At 37.8% G+C, this 19,107-nt stretch overlaps 1 protein-coding gene across 2 annotated transcripts in view; it reads left to right on the top strand.

Annotated features, from left to right (window-relative positions):
- Positions 1-19,107, top strand: part of NEBL (nebulette) — a 152,716-nt gene that overhangs the window by 50,901 nt on the left and 82,708 nt on the right. For both annotated transcript variants that reach the window (XM_060782371.2, XM_060782369.2), the window contains exon 3: positions 8,002-8,086. In XM_060782371.2, the coding sequence (XP_060638354.1) occupies positions 8,002-8,086 (85 nt within the window). The remainder of the gene's footprint in view (positions 1-8,001; positions 8,087-19,107) is intronic.

Below are 19,107 nucleotides of genomic sequence, written 5' to 3'. Positions count from 1 at the left end.
TTTTCCAGGAAACATGTGTACTGCGATTGACCATATGGGAAATGGATCAGTATCTTTGAAATGTTACCTTTCCAACTCAAAACCTCCCCAAAGATCCTCAGTGTTGTGTTGGATGCGGATAACGCAATGGTGCACAGGAGCATATGCCCAATTTACTGATTTCCTTCAAAAAAAATCTGCTGACAAATGTTTGTTGTTTTGTGATGAAGGCATAGCCAGCCTTGCAAGAAGTCTATTATGCCTACTCATTGCTGTTTTAAATTTTCATTTGGGCTCCTTTTATCACCAAAATCTTTTAATTACTTATCTTGTAGCTTCTTGGGTATAGAAATAATAGCATTGAGTGGGGAAATCCTGTTGTACCTTGCTTTGAGACCACAGGATAAAGCAGGACATAGAGAGTATAAATGATAGCGGTTGCTGAAGTTTTATGGACTCATCAAGAAATCACTGCTGGTGCTAGAAGCTTTTAATGTAAAAGCATTCCTTCAACCACATGCTGCCTGTGGGAAGTTGTAAGGTGACCTTTGGAAAGGTTTTGCGAGAATACAGTTTAATGGAGGCTTGGCATTATTGCCAGTTTGAAAATGTCATCTGATTGTATTGAGCTCTGTGAGGCTTCCAGAAGAGTGTTATTCTTCTCAGCAAGCTATTTCTAGATTAGAGTATGGGTACACCGTCTTCCCCTTCAAAATGGCCAGATCACTAGTTTGGTAATCTTTTGTCTCTCTCAGTATTAAGCATAGAAAGATGCCTTTTGGATTGCTGCTTAAACAGAATGTTACTGATTTTAAAACTGGAACTCGTAATCTGAAATGACTAGTGATCAGAGAGCTGTGCTTCAAACTTTTAAAGTGATCTAAGAGGCACTAACTGGGATGGTGATCCATTTTATCTTACATTTCAATTTATCACACAGTGGTAGTGCTTCAGCAGTCTGAAGGCCTGTGGCCATACTTACAGTGAGAAGCACAATTCCGCTCTCTTGCAGTTCTGTGCGTCATTAAAAAAATAATATTGTAAAAGCAATTACACAATTTTAACAAACTGTATATGATGAATTAGTGCAAGGGAGAGTGGGAGAATCTCACCCCCTGACATTTTTTTGTGCTTGGCATGCCAGCACAGAAGCAGACCCAGATTAAAAGTGAGTGGATCATGACATGAACAGGAGCTATTGATGAGTATTCCCATAAATAACAGGGGGCAGGTTTGTCGTGGGGTGGTGGCAGACTGGCAACACGTTGTGCATAACATCATAATTAAATATCTTCCTGTTTATATCCCAGTTTGCCACCTCTGTGTGATGAAGTTCCTAGTGACAACATAGATATGTATGTCCTCAGGATCCCTTAAGATTGCTATCGCCTAAGGATGTATGCCTTAGATACATCTCTTTGATCTTCCGGAGAGGCTCTTCTTTCGCTCCTGCCCGCAACTCAAGTGTGACTTGCGGGGACGAGAGAGAGGGCTTTCTCTGTGGTGGCCCCCCGGCTCTGGAACTCACTCCCCAGAGATATTAGGCAAGCCCCCACGCTAGCAATCTTCAGGAGGAATCTGAAAACCTGGCTATTCCAATGTGCCTTCAGTGATTGAATGTAAGAAACTCCCTGGCCAAATTTTGCACTAAATGTCCTTAGAAGTACTCTATTTATGGTTTGTGCAATTGAATCCTCCCTCATTCTCAGATCCTCATCCTGATAATTTATATTGTCCTATCTCCCAGTGTTTTTAAAATTTTAGCTCTGAATGTGGCCCTGCCCAGTGATTTTTTTTGTTTTTAATTGCTTGTTTTATATTGTCTGTGTCGTTTATTTTATTTCTTTGCATTTCATGTATTTTATTTCTGGTATTTTTATGTGTTTTTATTATAATGTATGTACTGCACTGGTGGGCATGGCCTCATGTAAACCACACCGAGTCCCCCTGGGGGAGATGGAGTGGGGTATAAATAAAGATTATTATTATTATTATTATTATTATTATTATTATTATTATGCCAGTTGATTCCTGCACGGGCAAGAGCTGGATTAACACAATTTGAGGATCTGCCATAGTCTCTCCAGCACATGGATAAGACATCTGTCTATGCATGCAAGTTTTGTTGGTGACATACACAAGTGATGAACAATTTTAAATACATTTTGCTATATTTGTGCAGAAAGAGGTTTTAAAAAAGAGTGGGTGACGCATCCCATAAAATGCCACTGGGAGTCAGGACCATATACAGGTCAAAGCTGCAAAGGTCTCCTGTGGCCATCCTCTCACTACTTCTGACCTTGCTGATGAAGCTTTCCTTCTAGTCTTCTACTATTCTGTACGCTGTAATCTCTGTAGATTTTTTTCTGTGAGGAAAGTTATGTCTACAAGTTTTCTCTTATGTATTCTGAATGTGAGTTTCAAAGAGCAGAGCATTCAGCAGAGAGCTGTATTTCAAGTTGAACTTCAAAGAGAATGGCAAACTTTGAAGAGAGCTTCATGTCTGGCATCAAGCAAAATGAAAACTATACAAGTTTCTTTGTTGCAAAGTTTAGGTTATTGTTGACTTGTTTCTCATGATTGCCCATGTCCACTTCCAAATACTTTACATGTGGCTTTACATGTTATACATGATGTTGGTGATTTAAACAGAAGCATTTCTCCTTCACAAGTGAGAGCGGTACAGGATGAGCATCGCTTATCCAGAAATCTGAAATCTAAAATACTGTACTTTAAAATCCATGATGTGGATCTCTGGATATTGTGGGGCTGCATCTCCTGGCATTCCTCACCACTGGTTTGCTGATGGGTGTCTGATAATATCTGGGCGATCAATCTTGACCACCCTGGCATATACCACTTTCAATTGTACAATAGAAAAAATAAGGGATAAATTTGGGAAAGAGAAATGAACAGTATGAGAACTGCCAACACTGTGTTTACTTCAAGGAAGTGCAGGCGAAGTAAGTCTCCTGTGTTAGATCCAGTGTTCCTACCCATAGATTTCTAGGTTTCTTAGCCTTCTCTTGCCATCTCTTCCTTTCCCTCCAGTGAACAGAAGAGATTACAAACCAAGACATTTCTTATAATGCTCTACCGACTCTATTGCTCTTCTGTTAATCAGGGAAGATTGTATTTGTTTGCGTAGCAACAAATATGCACCAACTAATTAGAAAAGCTAGAAGAGTGAAAGGAAAAGAAAAGGCGTGACACCTAAATGTCACATAGCGTTACATTAGCAAATTGAGGTTCTTTTCTTTCTGACCAAGGTTTAAGACTCTGATTAGGCTTACAAATAAATTCCTAGCCGCATTTTTGCCACTGCAATCAGCAGTACAGGTAAACTATTTTGTTACTGTTATAATATGAAAAACCCAGATGATAAGATGTGAGAGAAATGGAGTGGTGAGTTTGTAATCTTGTAAATGTGCATGACAATAGCATGACTAAGAATCTTTAAAATTGCATTCAGATAATAATGTATTAAAGGAGTGCAATGTCTGAGGTGCAGTAAGAGGCACCAAGTAGATTGTTCTTATGTTTTATCCTTTTTGAATACATTTTCCAGTTATGTAAGACAATATGGCAACACAATTAACACTAATGGGTTGACCTTTGGGGAGGTGGTATGACAGTGGAACCTTTTAGTAAGGCTCTATAGTATCATCGTTTACATGCAAAATAAGGCTTGAAATCAAGATTTAAACTTTGTGAACTCTCTTTTTCTCAAGGTTAGTTGCTAGAGATTTTTTCTGGGCCACATTTGTTATTCCATGTGACAAAAATTATTAGTGAAACAAGAAAATTCTAGGTTATCTTGTAGACTTCCTTCCTTATTGATAAAGCATCACCAATGTAAATAATAAACACTGGTGTTAAGAGCAAGACTATTGTGCTTTCATCTTTGCATCTCTCCAGCTTCAATTTTGCTGTCTCACCTTTTTTGTGAATTCATACACAATATTCATTGTCTTTTGTTCATTCAAAGTCCAACATTCAAACAGCATTGTCTGAGCCACTTCAACAGACTAGCCTTAGTGATTAACTCTTCAGATCGAACAAACTGGGCACACTAGAATTGCAGTGTTTGACATGATTTGGCCAAAATAAATAATCAGGTGGTATTTTTTAATTTTTTTAAAATTATTTGAAATGCAAAAACTTGAAAAATACTAATACTAAAAACTTGAAAATTTGGTAATGGTAGTGTTATGGAAGATACGTTCTTTGGTTTGCAAGTGTGCATTTGGAATGTAAGGAGAAAGAAGCAGGGCTGCTTCATCTAAAAAGTTGCCAACTGCCACATGTACATTCATCATCTGAAAAAAAAAGTCAATTATGCTTTTATCTTCAGGAGTATTCATTTATTCATATATAGATTTAATTGATTAGTTAATCAATCATGATATTTATCCAACTGCATCTTCCTTGCTTGAATAACATCCCAAGTGCAAACATATTGCATTATTTCACTCACACGATTTATCTCTGCAATATTGCAGATGTGGTGTAGGTAATCTGGTTTCCTCCAGATGTTTTACACTAAAACTTCCGTAAACCTCAGCTGGTATTCTGAACAGTCAGAAATTATGGGAGTTGTAATCCAAAACATCTGGAGAACACCAGGGTTTCTGGTGTAAAGGAGGCCCTCATAAACTGAATTCTACCATGCATAATGAAATGGATTATGAGGAAATTAAGGATAGGAATGTACATCTTTATTAAATCAATTCCAGACCAAGCCTGGAAGGCAAGCTGAGACTCAGGGCAGTTAAAAGTGATTTATTGTTATGCCAAAATGTAGACCTAAGGGCAAAATTCTATGGTTAAACTGTAGTTCGTGAAATTAGGAACTAGTGGAGTCAGTTTCTAGGCAGTAAACAACAAGAAGACTGGTACAGGACCTCATCACATTGATGTTTGCCCTCATGTTATCTCCATTTTCACACACTGGTGAAATGGTATCCCACGGATGTTTCATAATGCATGGCCACTTCTGGCGGCTGTCTGTGATACTCTGTTTGGCCAGCATGCTACAAGGGAGAGAAGTCTCCCTTGTCAGGAGTCCTGCTTCTGGAAAGCAGGCGGAAGCAAGGGAAAGTGAAAAGGAGATGTGGAAAGGTTGTGGAATGGATGGCCATCCCCGGAGATGGACCCTGCCTGGAGAGAACAGAGGAACACTTTCCCCTGCTTCCCTTCCCATATGATAAAGTCCACAGAGGTGGTGCCAGGGTTGATGGTTAGAACCTGAAGAAGGCCAGAGATATTTGATGTACCAGGGAGAGGTAGTAGCAAACTCACATGGAAAAAGGTATCCCTATGTTGGAAGATCTACTCAAACTTTCCATAGTTCAGTATTAACATGTAGTTTTATACTTGGAGTAACGAATCCTCACCAGGCTTGTTGTAAACCAACCAGATATCAGTGGGGGGAGGGGGGATACCCTTAAAAAAATTCATAGCATAATTCTTGTGTCATCTGAAGTGATCTGTGTCAGATCTGAATCTGTTTGTTTAACTGGAGCTTTGCTCCATTAGATCTCCCAGAATTGTGCAACCAGTATGAAGACAGAGGTGTCCGTACCAAAGCTCTGGCTATTTGGTAACACCATCCTAAAAAAGAGGAGTTTTTCCTTAACTGGGGTATATGTCCCTATATCATTTCAACATTCAGCCAGATAAATATGGACAATAACAAAATGCTTGAGATTCACAAAGAGGTTTGAAGGAATGTTTTAAAAAGAATGACATATCTAGACTATTTATTTTATTTATACCTCACCTTCCTCCCTGAGGAGACTCCAGGCAGCTAACAGTAACTCACTTTGATCAATTTAAAACAAAGCAATTACAAAATTAAAAAAAAAATCCAAGTATTGTGTGTGTTAGGTTACAAAAATAATTAAAATACAACAAATACAATAAAAATGCATTTTAAAACACACAATCCCCCCAATCTGTTATCAGGTATGGTTATTGATGGAGTTTTAGTTCCCTGCTCAGCTCTGGACATGAGATGAGTCCCTGTTGGTTTTACTAGATCTCTTGAGACATGGATTTAGCACATCCTTTCAGACTGCTTTTCGGTAATTTGGTATCATCAGTATGCCTGCTGATCACAGTACATTCTTTTCCTCATTTCCTTCAAAATCCAAGGAAGCTGTTATAGTTCTAAATCTATATCTGATGTCAGTGATGGACTATATGATAGTGAATAAATTGAAACGTATTATGGAAAAGACCGAGATGGATAGCAGCTGTGCTGGATGAGATTATATATCTCTGTGAAGACCTAGGATCATAGATGTGCTCCTGGATTCAACCCCAAACCTGGATTCTGAGATTTCTACAATGGCTGGTAAAGCATTCACTAAATTAATGCTAGTATGCCAGTTACCCCGTTCTGTAGATTTGCCTACTGTGATTTATGCCTACATTGCATCTACATCAGTGGTTTCCAACATTTGGTCCTCCAGGTGTTTTGGACTTAACTCCCACAATTCCTAACAGCTAGCAAGATGGCTGGGATTTCTTGGAGTTGAAGTCCAAAACAACTGGAGGACCAAAAGTTGAAAACTATGGCTCTACATGTAACTGTTTTGGAAACTGTTCAGAAACTGTAACTGATCCAATGGACTAGTCTACTGTTGATTAGAACTGGTTACAGAGAATACATGATTACATGTTGCTAGGCACAATTTAAAGTGCTAGTTTTACAGCTTGGATCCAAGCTATCTTAAGGACCACATTCTCCAAAACATGTTTCTTTGAGATCTTTGGTGGAAGCTGTTTTCTACATCCCACTCTCCTTAGAGGCACACAGAGTAGGGATGCAAGAGAAGAGCGATGATGTCTGGTCTCAAGCTGTGGAATCCCTTTCCAAGGCAGATTCTTGTTCTGCTTTCATTTTCAGAGAAAGATTTTATTTAGTTTGGCAGCTGACTGGCTGCTTAGGCAGTAGTTGGTAATAGATGGGTGCTGCGATTAAAAAGAAAGACACACTTTTCAAATTCTGTTTAATTCAACTGGATTCAATATTATAATTTAATGGGGTTTAATATATACTTTGTTATTTTTTTTATTTATATGTGTTCTTTGGTCATGCTGTTAACATTCTTGAGCACTGGTTCTGGGAGAAAGAGATATAAATTCTATAAATAAACTTGTGTGTTTCCCATTTGCAGATATACAATTCACTTTCTGTCCAATGGAAAAAAATGATTGTAAAGAAAAAAAAGAGAATCAGGGCCAAGATTTTGTATGATTGGTATTTTGAGAAATTAGATTGTGTAGGTGATTTTCCAAGCTATCTCTCCCATAGTGCCTTGCCTACCAGAAACTCTGGATGTCAGGAATAGTTGGCCAGAAGCATGTGCTGGGTGGCCATCTGTTTGTGGACAGTGGGAAGCTACGTTCACTGGTCAGAGTTCATTACTGCTGCTGATCTTCCACTCATGCAAGGAATTGCTTGAACCTTGAATGACAGATTCTGGAAGTTCTTGGAATAAAAGCAGGCTCACAAAGAACAGTCTTTGGAAACAGATTTATTTTGTCTTGCCACAACCATAAGAAAGACAGTTCTGAAAGTTTCCTGCCAAACATCCTGTGCATATCATTCCCCCAATCCCATCCCCTTCTACTGGGCACATTCTATTCCCACAGTGACCATCCTACAGTTTCGGTTTCCTCCCAAGACCAGATGGTCTTTTCTATAGTATGTTCTCATCCATCTTCCCAACCTCCCCCTCTTCATATCATGTCACAGAGGGTTGAAGCAGCTAGACCCAAGCTGGTACGGACATCCTGACATTGAAACTCTCACATTGCTCTCACTAGTTTCCTTCACTCAGTGTACCTGGTTAGGATCCTGGCTATGTGTCTGTGAATGAACAAGGAACACTAGTGTTTTCAATAATGTTTTTATAATAAATGTTGTACAGCATCTTCAAAGGGATTGAAATGAATTTTATAACACACAGACCAGTTAACAATTCCTTTCTATTACATTATATTTTGTTCCAGACACTACCCAAAACAGTCATTTACTACAGTGGCAGACACACCTGAAAACCTTCGGCTGAAACAGCAAAGTGAATTGCAAAGTCAGGTAATCCTTGAATTATTTTTGTGGTATTCTTATTATTTCTAGTATTCTTATTATTAACACAAGAGCTGATTCAAACAACACTCATTGTTTATCACTCTGCATTAAAAACTATCTAAGGTGTTGAAACTATTGATGCAGGCCCTCTTTATCCTATGCATTTATGGATGTGTAAAAGGAATTGCTATGAAGTCATGAACCCTACTCAGTCAGGGTTCATGACTACACATAGCTTCATGTTATTGTGAGTCTTTCATGTGCTCAAATGAAAGTGTGGATGTTGAGGCAGGAACAGAGGGTGCGCATATGTGAGAACCATCGAGGACTCTAAGATCATCTGGGGAGGCCCTGCTCTCGGTCCCGCCTTTGTCTCAAGTACGTTTGGCGGGGATGAGAGAAGGGCCTTCTACGTGGAGGTCCCTCTGCTATGGAACACCCTCCCTCCCTCTTAACATTTCAGAGGCAAGTTAAAACATGCTACAAGCAAGCGTTTACAAATGCAGAGTAGCTAATATAAGAAATCGAACGATTTGACAATGGAACTGAACAATGCTTGATAATAATGAGACGCTAATGATGTTGTTTTTATTGCTTTTGTGGTGTTTTATATTGTTTAATGTTTTAATCTGTATTATGTTTTTATATTACTGATTTGTTGGAAACCGCCTTGAGTCGCCAATTGGCAGACAAAGGCGGTATAGAAATACAGTAAATAAATAAATAAATAAACATGGCTCAAATGAAAGCTCCTTGTATCCTTTATAACATTAATAAGAACAAGTGGTCAACAGGGCTTGGTCCAGCTCTTTAGAACCTGTCCCTCTGTAAAAAAATTGGGCCTTGTAGTAGTACCTAGAAAACAGAATATTATCTGAGAATATGGAAATGGTGTAGCTCATTGCACCTTTGCTACTTGCCTTTGTCCTTGAAGACAGTCCCCATTGGCAGTTTTAGCACGTATGATTATCCTTTAGCGATGCTTCATTAGCCAAGACATTCTATTTTATATATTTGATTTACTCCAAGCTGTGAGAGGGCCTAAATATTCTAAAGACACCAGATCATATCTAATTTTGTAATCAATGTAGGATCAACTCTGTTCAGTACTTGAATAGGAGACCACGAGCAAATACCAGGTGCTCTCGGCTATAGAGGGCATAACTGCAAAATCTCCTCTGAATATTGCTTGACAAATAAAGTCCTATGGAATTCATGTGGTCATCGTAACTTGACAGGCAACTTGAAGTCACATAGTCATAGAGCAGTGGCCCACCTTGCAGTGTCTAGAATTTCTTGACAAATTTTAAGCACCAGAACCTTAGACACTGGTTTTGTTATTCCTTTGGTGTAGCCCCTTGTCCAGTGATCACTTTCTCTATTAATAAGGAATGGCCCAGTTCCAGGGAGAATATATGCTCATCTTCAATTCCAGTTGTCTTTCAAAATTCACTGCATTAATTTCTAGCTGTTCCTTTGAAGGAGTTTGAAAGTTGATAGAATATATAATGCCTCCTGACACTAGTAGAAGCAAATACTTCATGGCAACCTGTGTAGCCAGATATTCTTCTAGTTTTCAGAAGGAAAATTGAGTATAACAGTGAAGACTGACAGTTTTTTGTTAATAATGTTTCACAAGGCATGAGGGTAACTTTTAAACCTAGCATATCAAATCGAAGGAATTACTCTAAACTGATAAAGAGATTGACCAGAATCCTGTTGAGTATTTCCAGTTAAAATAGGACTGTTGACTCAATTGAAGGGGAAACCAACATTTATGAATCTTGTCATTAATTCAATCTGTTTTCTTTCATTGGGACAAACTATAGAAGTTAGGTTGTTGTATGAAGTAGTATTGCTTGTTAGATGGCAAAAACAGATGCAGGAAAAAATAGTGGCTTCAGTGTGAGGGTGCCATAGATTAACCCACCATTTCCTGCACACTTTTCAAGTTACCAAAGATCCTATACTTCTCCCCAAAATAGTTTCAGCCCCTTAGATAGCTTTTCTGAGGGTTGGAATAAAATTCAGAGAGTGGATTCACTGCACCTCTAACATGGAAGCCATCTGTTATCCTAAAGTTCATTGATACACTTAAGTAAATAACCACTTTAGTTAAATAACATAATTTTCAGAATTTTTGGTCATTTGTTTCCTGTTTGATTAAGCTTTCTGAGCAACAGGAGTCTCTTCAGTCTTATTTTCATTTAACAACAGATGTTGTCATTATTGTTTTTATTTTTTTTAAACTATTGCTTGTATAGCTGCCTGTTTTAAATTTGGTTAGAGAGAGCATGATTGTGTATTTTGTAAATATGGTGTACATTTAAGGTCTTTTTTAAAGTGCATAATTTTGAGCAAAGATTATTCATACTGCTTTGTGAGGAGTATAAACACATTCTGCAGAATCCTTCAGATAAGGGGAAAAACACCAGGACAGTTGAATATCATTAATATTGAATGACATGCATTGATTTTTGGTGTGACTTCCTAATTATGTATTGCTTAATGGATCCGAAGCATGGTTCATAATGACAAAGGAACATGTCAAGTAAAGTAACTCCGTGGTGCACATTGAAGGTTAATTGGAACTGATTGCAAAACACTTGATTTTAAAAAACTATTGATTTTTGTTCTGTCTTGTTTAGTTGCTTTTGAAATGCAGAGCATTCTATTGCAGATCTTTACTTTAGATGGTGTTGCTGCTGTGATCAACGCAGCTCAAATACATGTGTAAACTTTAAGTGGTTGCTGCAATTTCTTTTAAACATTTGCGAACAAGATGCATGTTTTTCTGTTTCATCTTTTAAACATGTGGTAAAAAGATAAAAATATAGTCTAAGGAAAATAGCTATGGAGGAAATAAGCAACTTTTTAGTAGAGTGCATATTTTAGGAGGATTCGTTCCATAATTTTTCACCAGTTCCTTTACTAGTTAATTAGACAAACGCATTGACAGAGTTTTCTTCCTTTCAAATTCTGACAGGTTTCAGGTGTGGATGAAATGTCGAAATATAGGGCATATTTTTGCATTGGGTTTCTACTAAGTTTCAGATTAAATTCATCTGTTGTGGAATGGAAAGCCATTTGCCCACCTGATACCATTATCTTTCTTGATTTATCCACTTCTTTGGGAAAATGTATGGATTAAATTAACATTAACTCTGAATTCCCTAGTTCCTTACAGTTGTCTTTCTACATTTGCAAGTTTGACTTTTGTAGATTTGGTTCTTTAAATGTTCTTTCTTGAGATCTTTCTAGGGGTGCATCTACACTATAGATTTAAAACAATGTGGCACCACTTTAACTGCTATGGCTCAATACTATGGAATCATGGGAGTTGTAGTTTTAGATTTCTTTGCCGAAGAATGCTGGTGCCTCACTAATGACAAATGCCAGGATCCCATACCATTCAGCAGTAACAGTTAAATTGTTCTCAAACAGCATTAATTGATGCACCAAAGTCTGCTCATATGACTCTGGGGTTAACTTTTAGAAGTTGATCAAAGATTTGCACTGGAGCCCTAGGGATTCCTAGAAATAATACCTTTCTAGGATTTTTTTTAGGTCCTCCAGTGATCCAAGGAGGAAAAAGAGGAGGAGCTGGCTCCCTATTCCCCTTCACTTACCCTGTTCCGCTCAGTTCCTTTTTCTCTTACCTGTGTGCTGCAAGTCTCTGTTTCACTTGGGCAAAGAAGGGGCGATACCAGGGGGAGCAGAAACATATAGCAATCAGGAAGGAGAAGTGGAATCTACCTTGGACACACTCACAACATCACTTACCCATTGGGTTTGGTTCCTCCTCTTCATGTGTGCCACATGTTCCCGTTTCCCTGGTTCTTCCTTTTTTTGCCTGGGTGAAACAGACATTGACAAAGCATAGAAAGAGAAAACTGAGATGGATCCAAGGGATGAGTGAAGTAGCATGCAGAGCCAACTGCTTGTTTTCCAGCATGTTGCAAGTGTCTGTTTTGCTTAGGCAAAGAAACGGAGTTACCTTGCAAAACAAACACATAGGAAAACCCCTTTAATCACACGAGGATGGGTCCATCATGCTCCAACTTTGGGAGTTATGTAGGGGCAGCATTTCAAACAATCAACGCTGCAAGTGTGAAACATGCAAAAGAAGAAAAATGACTGTAATTAAAAACAACTTTGTTATCAATGAAGTTAGAAAGTTTCCAACATAAAGTAGCAATATAGTGAGCCCTCCAAATCTATAGTATCTGGATCAGTTTTTTATAGCATCTGCAGATCGTCAGACCCCATATAGTAATCGATAGCGACATGAATTTTGACACAGTGGAACAGATCAATGCACATCATCACCATTTAATAATAGGGGGGAATGATCATCCACATTTTATTGTATCCGCAGCAAGTTCTGGAACTAATCTTGCAGATTTGATAGACCTACTGTATAATTAATTTTTAACTTAATTATTTGAATGTCAGCATTAACATTATTCCAGAATTTAGTAATTCATTGTTATGAATTAGTTAAATGAGAGACTATATTAAAAGAGCCAACAATTTTTCATATTTCTCAGCTGTGTCTTACCTAAAATCCAGTTAAACCTTTAATTTTAGAAAAACCGTCTTTCTGTTAGTTCTTTGGGGATGGGGAATTGCAGTGTTTTAGACGATTAAAATAATTGCAAATATAAATAGTTATTATTTATATTTGCTAATGGTTACAGTATGATATAGGCAGAGGCAGCCCTAGGTAATTTTCCACGGTAAGCAAACAGTATTTTGCCCCCCCCCCCCCCAACCAATCACTGATATATATTTTCTGTTCATTGTGGGAGTTCTGTGTGCCATATTTGGTTCAATTCCATCATTGGTGGAGTTCAGAATGCTCTTTGATTTTAGGTGAACTATACATCTCAGTAACTACAACTCGCATATGTCAAGGTCTATTTTCCCCCAAGAGCGCCTCAAGAACACCCCTGGGCAAAATCAACTATACTGCAAATGCTTACTTTGTGTAATGGGTTGAGCCGCCCCTTGATATAGGAATTGCAAGGTTAACAGTGATATGAAGGTTATTCGGAAAGTAAAGTTACAAGGCACATAGCTCTTGCGGGGGAAGTTGGTGTCACTGCCTTGTAGAGGGAAGCCAGTGGAAGTGAAGCAGTGCCAGTCATTAGTAGCTCGTTGGCTGGCATTGTGGTGAAGGTTATTGATGAGCGTCCTCATTCCATTTCCCTCCAAGGATGAAGTTCATGTTGTAATACACTACCTAAATGCTAAGGGCATGAATGCTGCTGCAATTCATCGTGAAATTGTTTCAGTTTATGGAGATGATGTAATGTCAAGACAGCATGTGACAAAATGGATATGGAATATATTGTGAGACCATGAAGAAACTTCACAGAGCCATCCAAAACAAACGTTGTGGGATGCTGACGGCAGGAGTCTGTCTCTTTCATAACAATGAACACCGCTCATGCAGCACAAAAGTTGTTGACTTCATTTAGTTGTGATGTTTTAAGTCACCCCTCTCACAGCTCTGATCTTGCACCAAGTGGCTATCATCTTTTCACTAAAATGAAGAAACATATGGGTGGAAAACACTTTTCCGATGAGAAGGAGGTGAAAATCAATGTGACGAACTTGCTGAAAAAGGTGGAGGGAAACTTCTAGGACACAGGCATCAAAAACCCGTCCCACGGATAACAACATGTATTGAACTGAATGGTGATTATGCAGAAAAATAATGTAATACCCATGCTATAATCCATGTCAGTTTTATTAAAATATATTCATTCTTAGTATTTTCAAAAAATCTTATTTTCTATATAACCCTAGTAAGTCCAACAAGTAACCATATTTTCTATATAACCCTAGTAAGTCCAACAAGTAACAAGGACAGCTTGAAAGACTGGGGACTTTTTCTGGGATCCATGTGAAAATTGGCAAGCTAAAAAAAAAGAAAAAAAAAGGGGGGGGGGGTTGTCACTATCCCAGCCAATTTTGGATTTCAGAGTATATTTTATTTTGAAATTCCAGATCAGGTGGTCAGCCTCTCTATATAGTAGATCATCTTCTGTTTTATAACCCACAACTCTCTCATATATTAAACTATCCCTCTTTTGTTTTATTTTGTGATTGTGATCATACTAATAGCAATAGCAATAATAGTAATATAAACAATTTCTGTGTCATATGGTACTGCTACTTTTAACTAGAGCAAACTAAGAACAGATGGTTGATAGAAAGTGATACCACCTGGCCTAAATATAGTGCCAAGTGTGTTGTTCTGCATCCATAGAGGTTAGTGAGAACAGAAATGGACAACTGATAAAAGCCAAGCTGTTTGTACACAGATTGTCCAGAATATCAGTTGAATGAGTTAAAAATGGGATGTTTGAAATCCGGAACTTTTCCATAATAATATATTATTTCCTCATTATTGCCTTTTAATTATGAAAAGCTTTATGTTTCTGATTGTAAAAACCTTTCCTTTTCAAAAATTGCATTTGTACCATGTGTATGTGCATGTTTACCTAGGAAAAAATTGTATAAACATGCATGCATTCTTTTTATGTATATCTGTTTATGTATTTCATTATAGCCATGCTTTCCCCTTCTATTCAGTTATTTGCAAAAAAATTACCCCTTTGTTACTCTTGAAAGTGACTCTATAGTAGGAAAGGTTGAAGCTACATTAAAACAAAGGTTTATTCTAATCTTTGCATAGTTTAATACCTTGGGCCCCATTGGTTTTATGAGTCACCTTAGTTTGCAGTCCTAAGCATACTTGGAAGGAAGCAAGTAAACGTGCTTAGGTCAGTTCTGTTAATCCTGCAACATATGATGGAACAGCAGTTGAAGCAACAATGATTATAATAATATATATGGATATACAAGGGTGCATATTGGCAGGCAAACTTGAATGCATCTCCCCCTTAAATCTTAATGACTCAGTTTGGTGTGATGCTAAGCTGTTTTCTAACAACATGCACGTTTTAAATGCCCAATGGGATTGTTTCCGCACTTCAAAGGCAGCTGCAAAGAGGAGATGGAAATGTTTACTTCTGTTTTCAGCTAACTGTGGTTATTTGTTGTGCCTGAGACTATATGGAAAATATGATAAGTTTGAATTACAGTTTAAAATGGGGTAATTAAAACTTGAGCTTCTGGGATCAACTTCATTTTTTTGCTACTGTGTGAGTACAATCAATAAAAACCAAGTAGCATAAGTATTAGAGGCTGTGGGGGAAAGCTAGATGCAAAATGGTAGGTTAGTGTGTGTATATGCGCATCAACTTATGGCAAGTTCATAAATTTCATAGGGTTTTCTGAAACAAGGAATACTCAATGTGATTTTGTTAGTTCCCTTCTCTGAAATATAGCTCACAACACTTGCTTTTAATTGGCAGACTCCCATCCAAGCACTAACCAGGGGTGATTCTGTTGACCTTCTAAGATCAGATGGTACCTGGTCCTTTTAGGTTATTAGAAGGCTATTACAATTTTGAGAGCCATTATGATATAGTGGTTTGAATAGTGGACTACACCAATGGAAGATCCGGTATCAAATCTCCACCCAGCAATGGAAACCTACTTTCTTGGGCTCAGAAGAAGGCAAGGAGAATCCAACTCTGAACTAATTCTGCCAAGAAAATCTTTTGATAGTGTCACCATAAGTCAGAAATGACTCGAAGGTACACAAAAACAGCAATAAAATTTCAATTGGCCTACTTTTGTCCTTCTTCCTTTTCTTTAGTTCTGTTGTTTTGCAGATAAAGCTAGTTAAGGGAAATGTTGTGCTATTGACTTTTTTGGTTCTATTGTTTCTAGATGCGGCTCTTTTAGTGTACACTTATTTAACTGCTACATTTTAAATCTGATAGTCCTTCTTGCAGAGTTAAGAACATAATACACACATATGAGTGCATGTGTCAGAAAAATCATTGCAGATGGCCATGGAAGCATTTGCAGGACAACTGCCCAGTTAGCTACATGACACAGAAGCAGCCATCTCTTGATCAGCTTGGTGCAACTGCATCATTACATCCTGTGTAATTACTGTGACCATTCTTGGTTTTTAAAAATACAATCAATTTGTATAGTATTGATCACATTTCTTTTGTTTATTTTCCTCCCTGCTATGTATAAAGGAAGGTTGAAATGGGATTTTATATGATTGCAGAATGTATAGCCAATTGTATTTGGAATCAAATTCTGATTACATTTTAAAGGCCATTTAACATTATTGGCTTAATAATGAGCTTAGGACAAGACATAGACGACTTCAAATGACGTGGTGAAAGGAAGACGAGGAACACTAAGGTGTAAAAACATTGGGTAGGAGATGTTGCTACTAAGAGGTTGCAACGTACTTTATCTAAGTTATTGTAAGGATCAATGTTGTTTGTGCTATAACTTTAAGTTGCTGTAAGGTTCAAGGCTGTTTGTGCTACAGCTGTTTCAGTTAATTGAAGAGTTAATTGAGAGTGTTATTTTCATGTGTATAAAGATAGCTACTGTGTGTTTAGCCATTTGCCATTGTGCGTTTATGCTATTGTGCATCTATGCCTCTGTGCCGTTCTGCTTTGTGTAAGCCGGGGACTATGCTGCAGATGTCCTGCGAAGACACAGCCATGAGAAGAGGACAAGGATTCCTGCTTATCTCAGCTGAGTAGTGATATCTCTCAGAAGATATTGTTTCATGTTACTTTTGTGGAAACAGTAATCCTGCTACTTTGTTTTTGTATGCTACCAATACTACAATATTTTTCTTTTCTACTTTAAGCTGAAGTCTCGTGTGTTTTTCTTTTAAGAGCCAATTCATCACACACACAGTTAACTGGGCTAGAGTCAATCTTCATGCTACTCATGCTAACACATGACAGGAGAGACTATAGTGTATTACTGAGACATTCAAAACTTCATGTATTGAACATTTCAAGTCCCAGGTTCAATCATTGGTATCTTCAGTCACACTTTTTCTTTGAAAGGGCTACTTTATTGTGTGCTTTTCAGATGCACAATCCAAATAGCAAAAAAGAACAAGATAATAAAAGCAGAGGATGACAACAGTTTAGAAAAAGCAGGATGATTGATTGATGAAATTTGGCCAGCTGTAGTCTGGGGATCTGCAAAACTATTAATGCACTATGAGTTCAATTTACAAATGAAAAATTAAGATGTTCCTTCATGTATATTCTGAGCACTGAAAGTATGTTCCTCTGATGCTTTTTAGTGGCAGTCTGTTCTCTTCATCCTTACCTACCTCCTCCCATCCTCCCTCAATTCCTGGTTTCTTTTGAAGTTTGATTTCAAATAGCTGTACATTGTGCAATCTTTCCAATTGGGTTAATGATACAATACATTTTTCCATTCCTTCTTTTTTTGTTTATTGGGTACAGTAGTTGGCGATGTTGAGACTTATTGTGGGAAGTTGTCCTATTTTGCTACATTGTCTTCTGTTTGTGAAAGGGTGCAAACTGTTCAAATTCATTAAATATTTTCAAAAAGATTCTTTATATGATAAAATAAATTTATGTAGTACACAGAAGTAACTTTAAACACTTCTATTCTTTTAAATTGTGCAAAATGTTCAGTATTTATTGAACAGTATAGTATACTTTTGAATAGAATTGTGTTTGACTGGTAGCTACATCGAGCACACAATCTGGTTATTTATATCAGTCACTGTTTTAAGTTAAATTGTTATCACTTTAAAATGAATCTCATGAATACATATGAACAGTGGAGGGCTAGGTCTAAAAATATTGATTACCAGGAGAGATAGTAAAGAGCTGACAGGCCTATGGACCTCATCAGAAAGCCCAGGCAAAGCATCCCACTACACTGAGGTTCTGTAAGGAAAGAGGGAGCAGTGGGGCGAATCAGTCGGCTTGCATTATGTTTCCTCTCTGTGACACTTTCCTCATCACATTGGGAAAGCTTCACCCTTGCAGGGAGCAAGCACAACTTGGAGGCAAGCACAATACGGGAAGCCTCCCATGTTGGGGTGGAGGCACCCAGCAATACTTTTACCCTGGATGTGAGCAGGGCCTCCACCTGATGTCACACAGCATTGTGTGACCTGTCAACCTCTGTCCCCTAGACAGGGGGGAAAGCATCACAGGGTGATAAAATCACTCAGTCTGATGAGGTAGTAAATGATGTATGCATCAGTCTCACAGAACTCGAATCAGAATTATGCTTTTCAGAATTATTATATTCTTAAATATAAAGCATCTTTTAAATTGATTTAATTATTATTTTATTAAAATAGTAATTCAACATAAATTTTAGTTGCATACACTAGTAATATTGGACCTCATATTTTAAAGCTATTTATTTATTGTGTCAGAAGCAATTTGGGAATACAGTTATAATGCATAAAAACCACAAAGTTAAAAACTTAGCATTATGCTAAATTTCCTTTGACCAGAAGCTGGCCACTTCAAATGCCTCTGATGTCACTGTAAGGTCCTCCATTGCGCATGTGATTTTCAAGCTACTAAAATTGCCACCCTCCCCCAAAATTAAACAATATGTTAAAAATGTAAATGACCTTTTAGTGGCTTTTGTTTTCCATCTACTAAAAGGTCATTTACATTTTTAACATATTGTCTAATGTTTATGAGGGCAGAGGCACTTGCCATTGGGCACGCTGACATTCTGGCCAGTCTGCCAGTGAATATGAAAGCAAGCTGATCCAAGTTCCTATCTTTTGCCTTTGGTAAAGGCACAAGATAGGAACTTGTAATCACAAAAGTTTCAGCTGTCCTTCCTGACTATGATCAGGCACTGTTTTTTTTTTTTTAAATTGGTATGCAGCTGCTAAGATGCTGGTGGCTGTGTATTTTATCATTACTTTCAGTTGTTTCTGGCTGCCAAACAACATTATATTATGAAAAATGCATTTCAAAGATCGGCTCCATACAGGCATGTAGCCCGGGGGGGGGGGGGGCTTGGGGGGCTTCAGCCCCCCCCCGAAATTCTCATGGTGGTTCGCGAAATGGCCTTACTGGTGCATTATTTAAACTGTTATGTTTATTCAT

Source organism: Anolis sagrei, chromosome 6, assembly GCF_037176765.1.
Source record: "Anolis sagrei isolate rAnoSag1 chromosome 6, rAnoSag1.mat, whole genome shotgun sequence".
Lineage (NCBI taxonomy): Eukaryota > Metazoa > Chordata > Lepidosauria > Squamata > Dactyloidae > Anolis > Anolis sagrei.
Note: the sequence above shows the minus strand (reverse complement) of the source record. Positions and strands in the feature narration are given on the sequence as shown.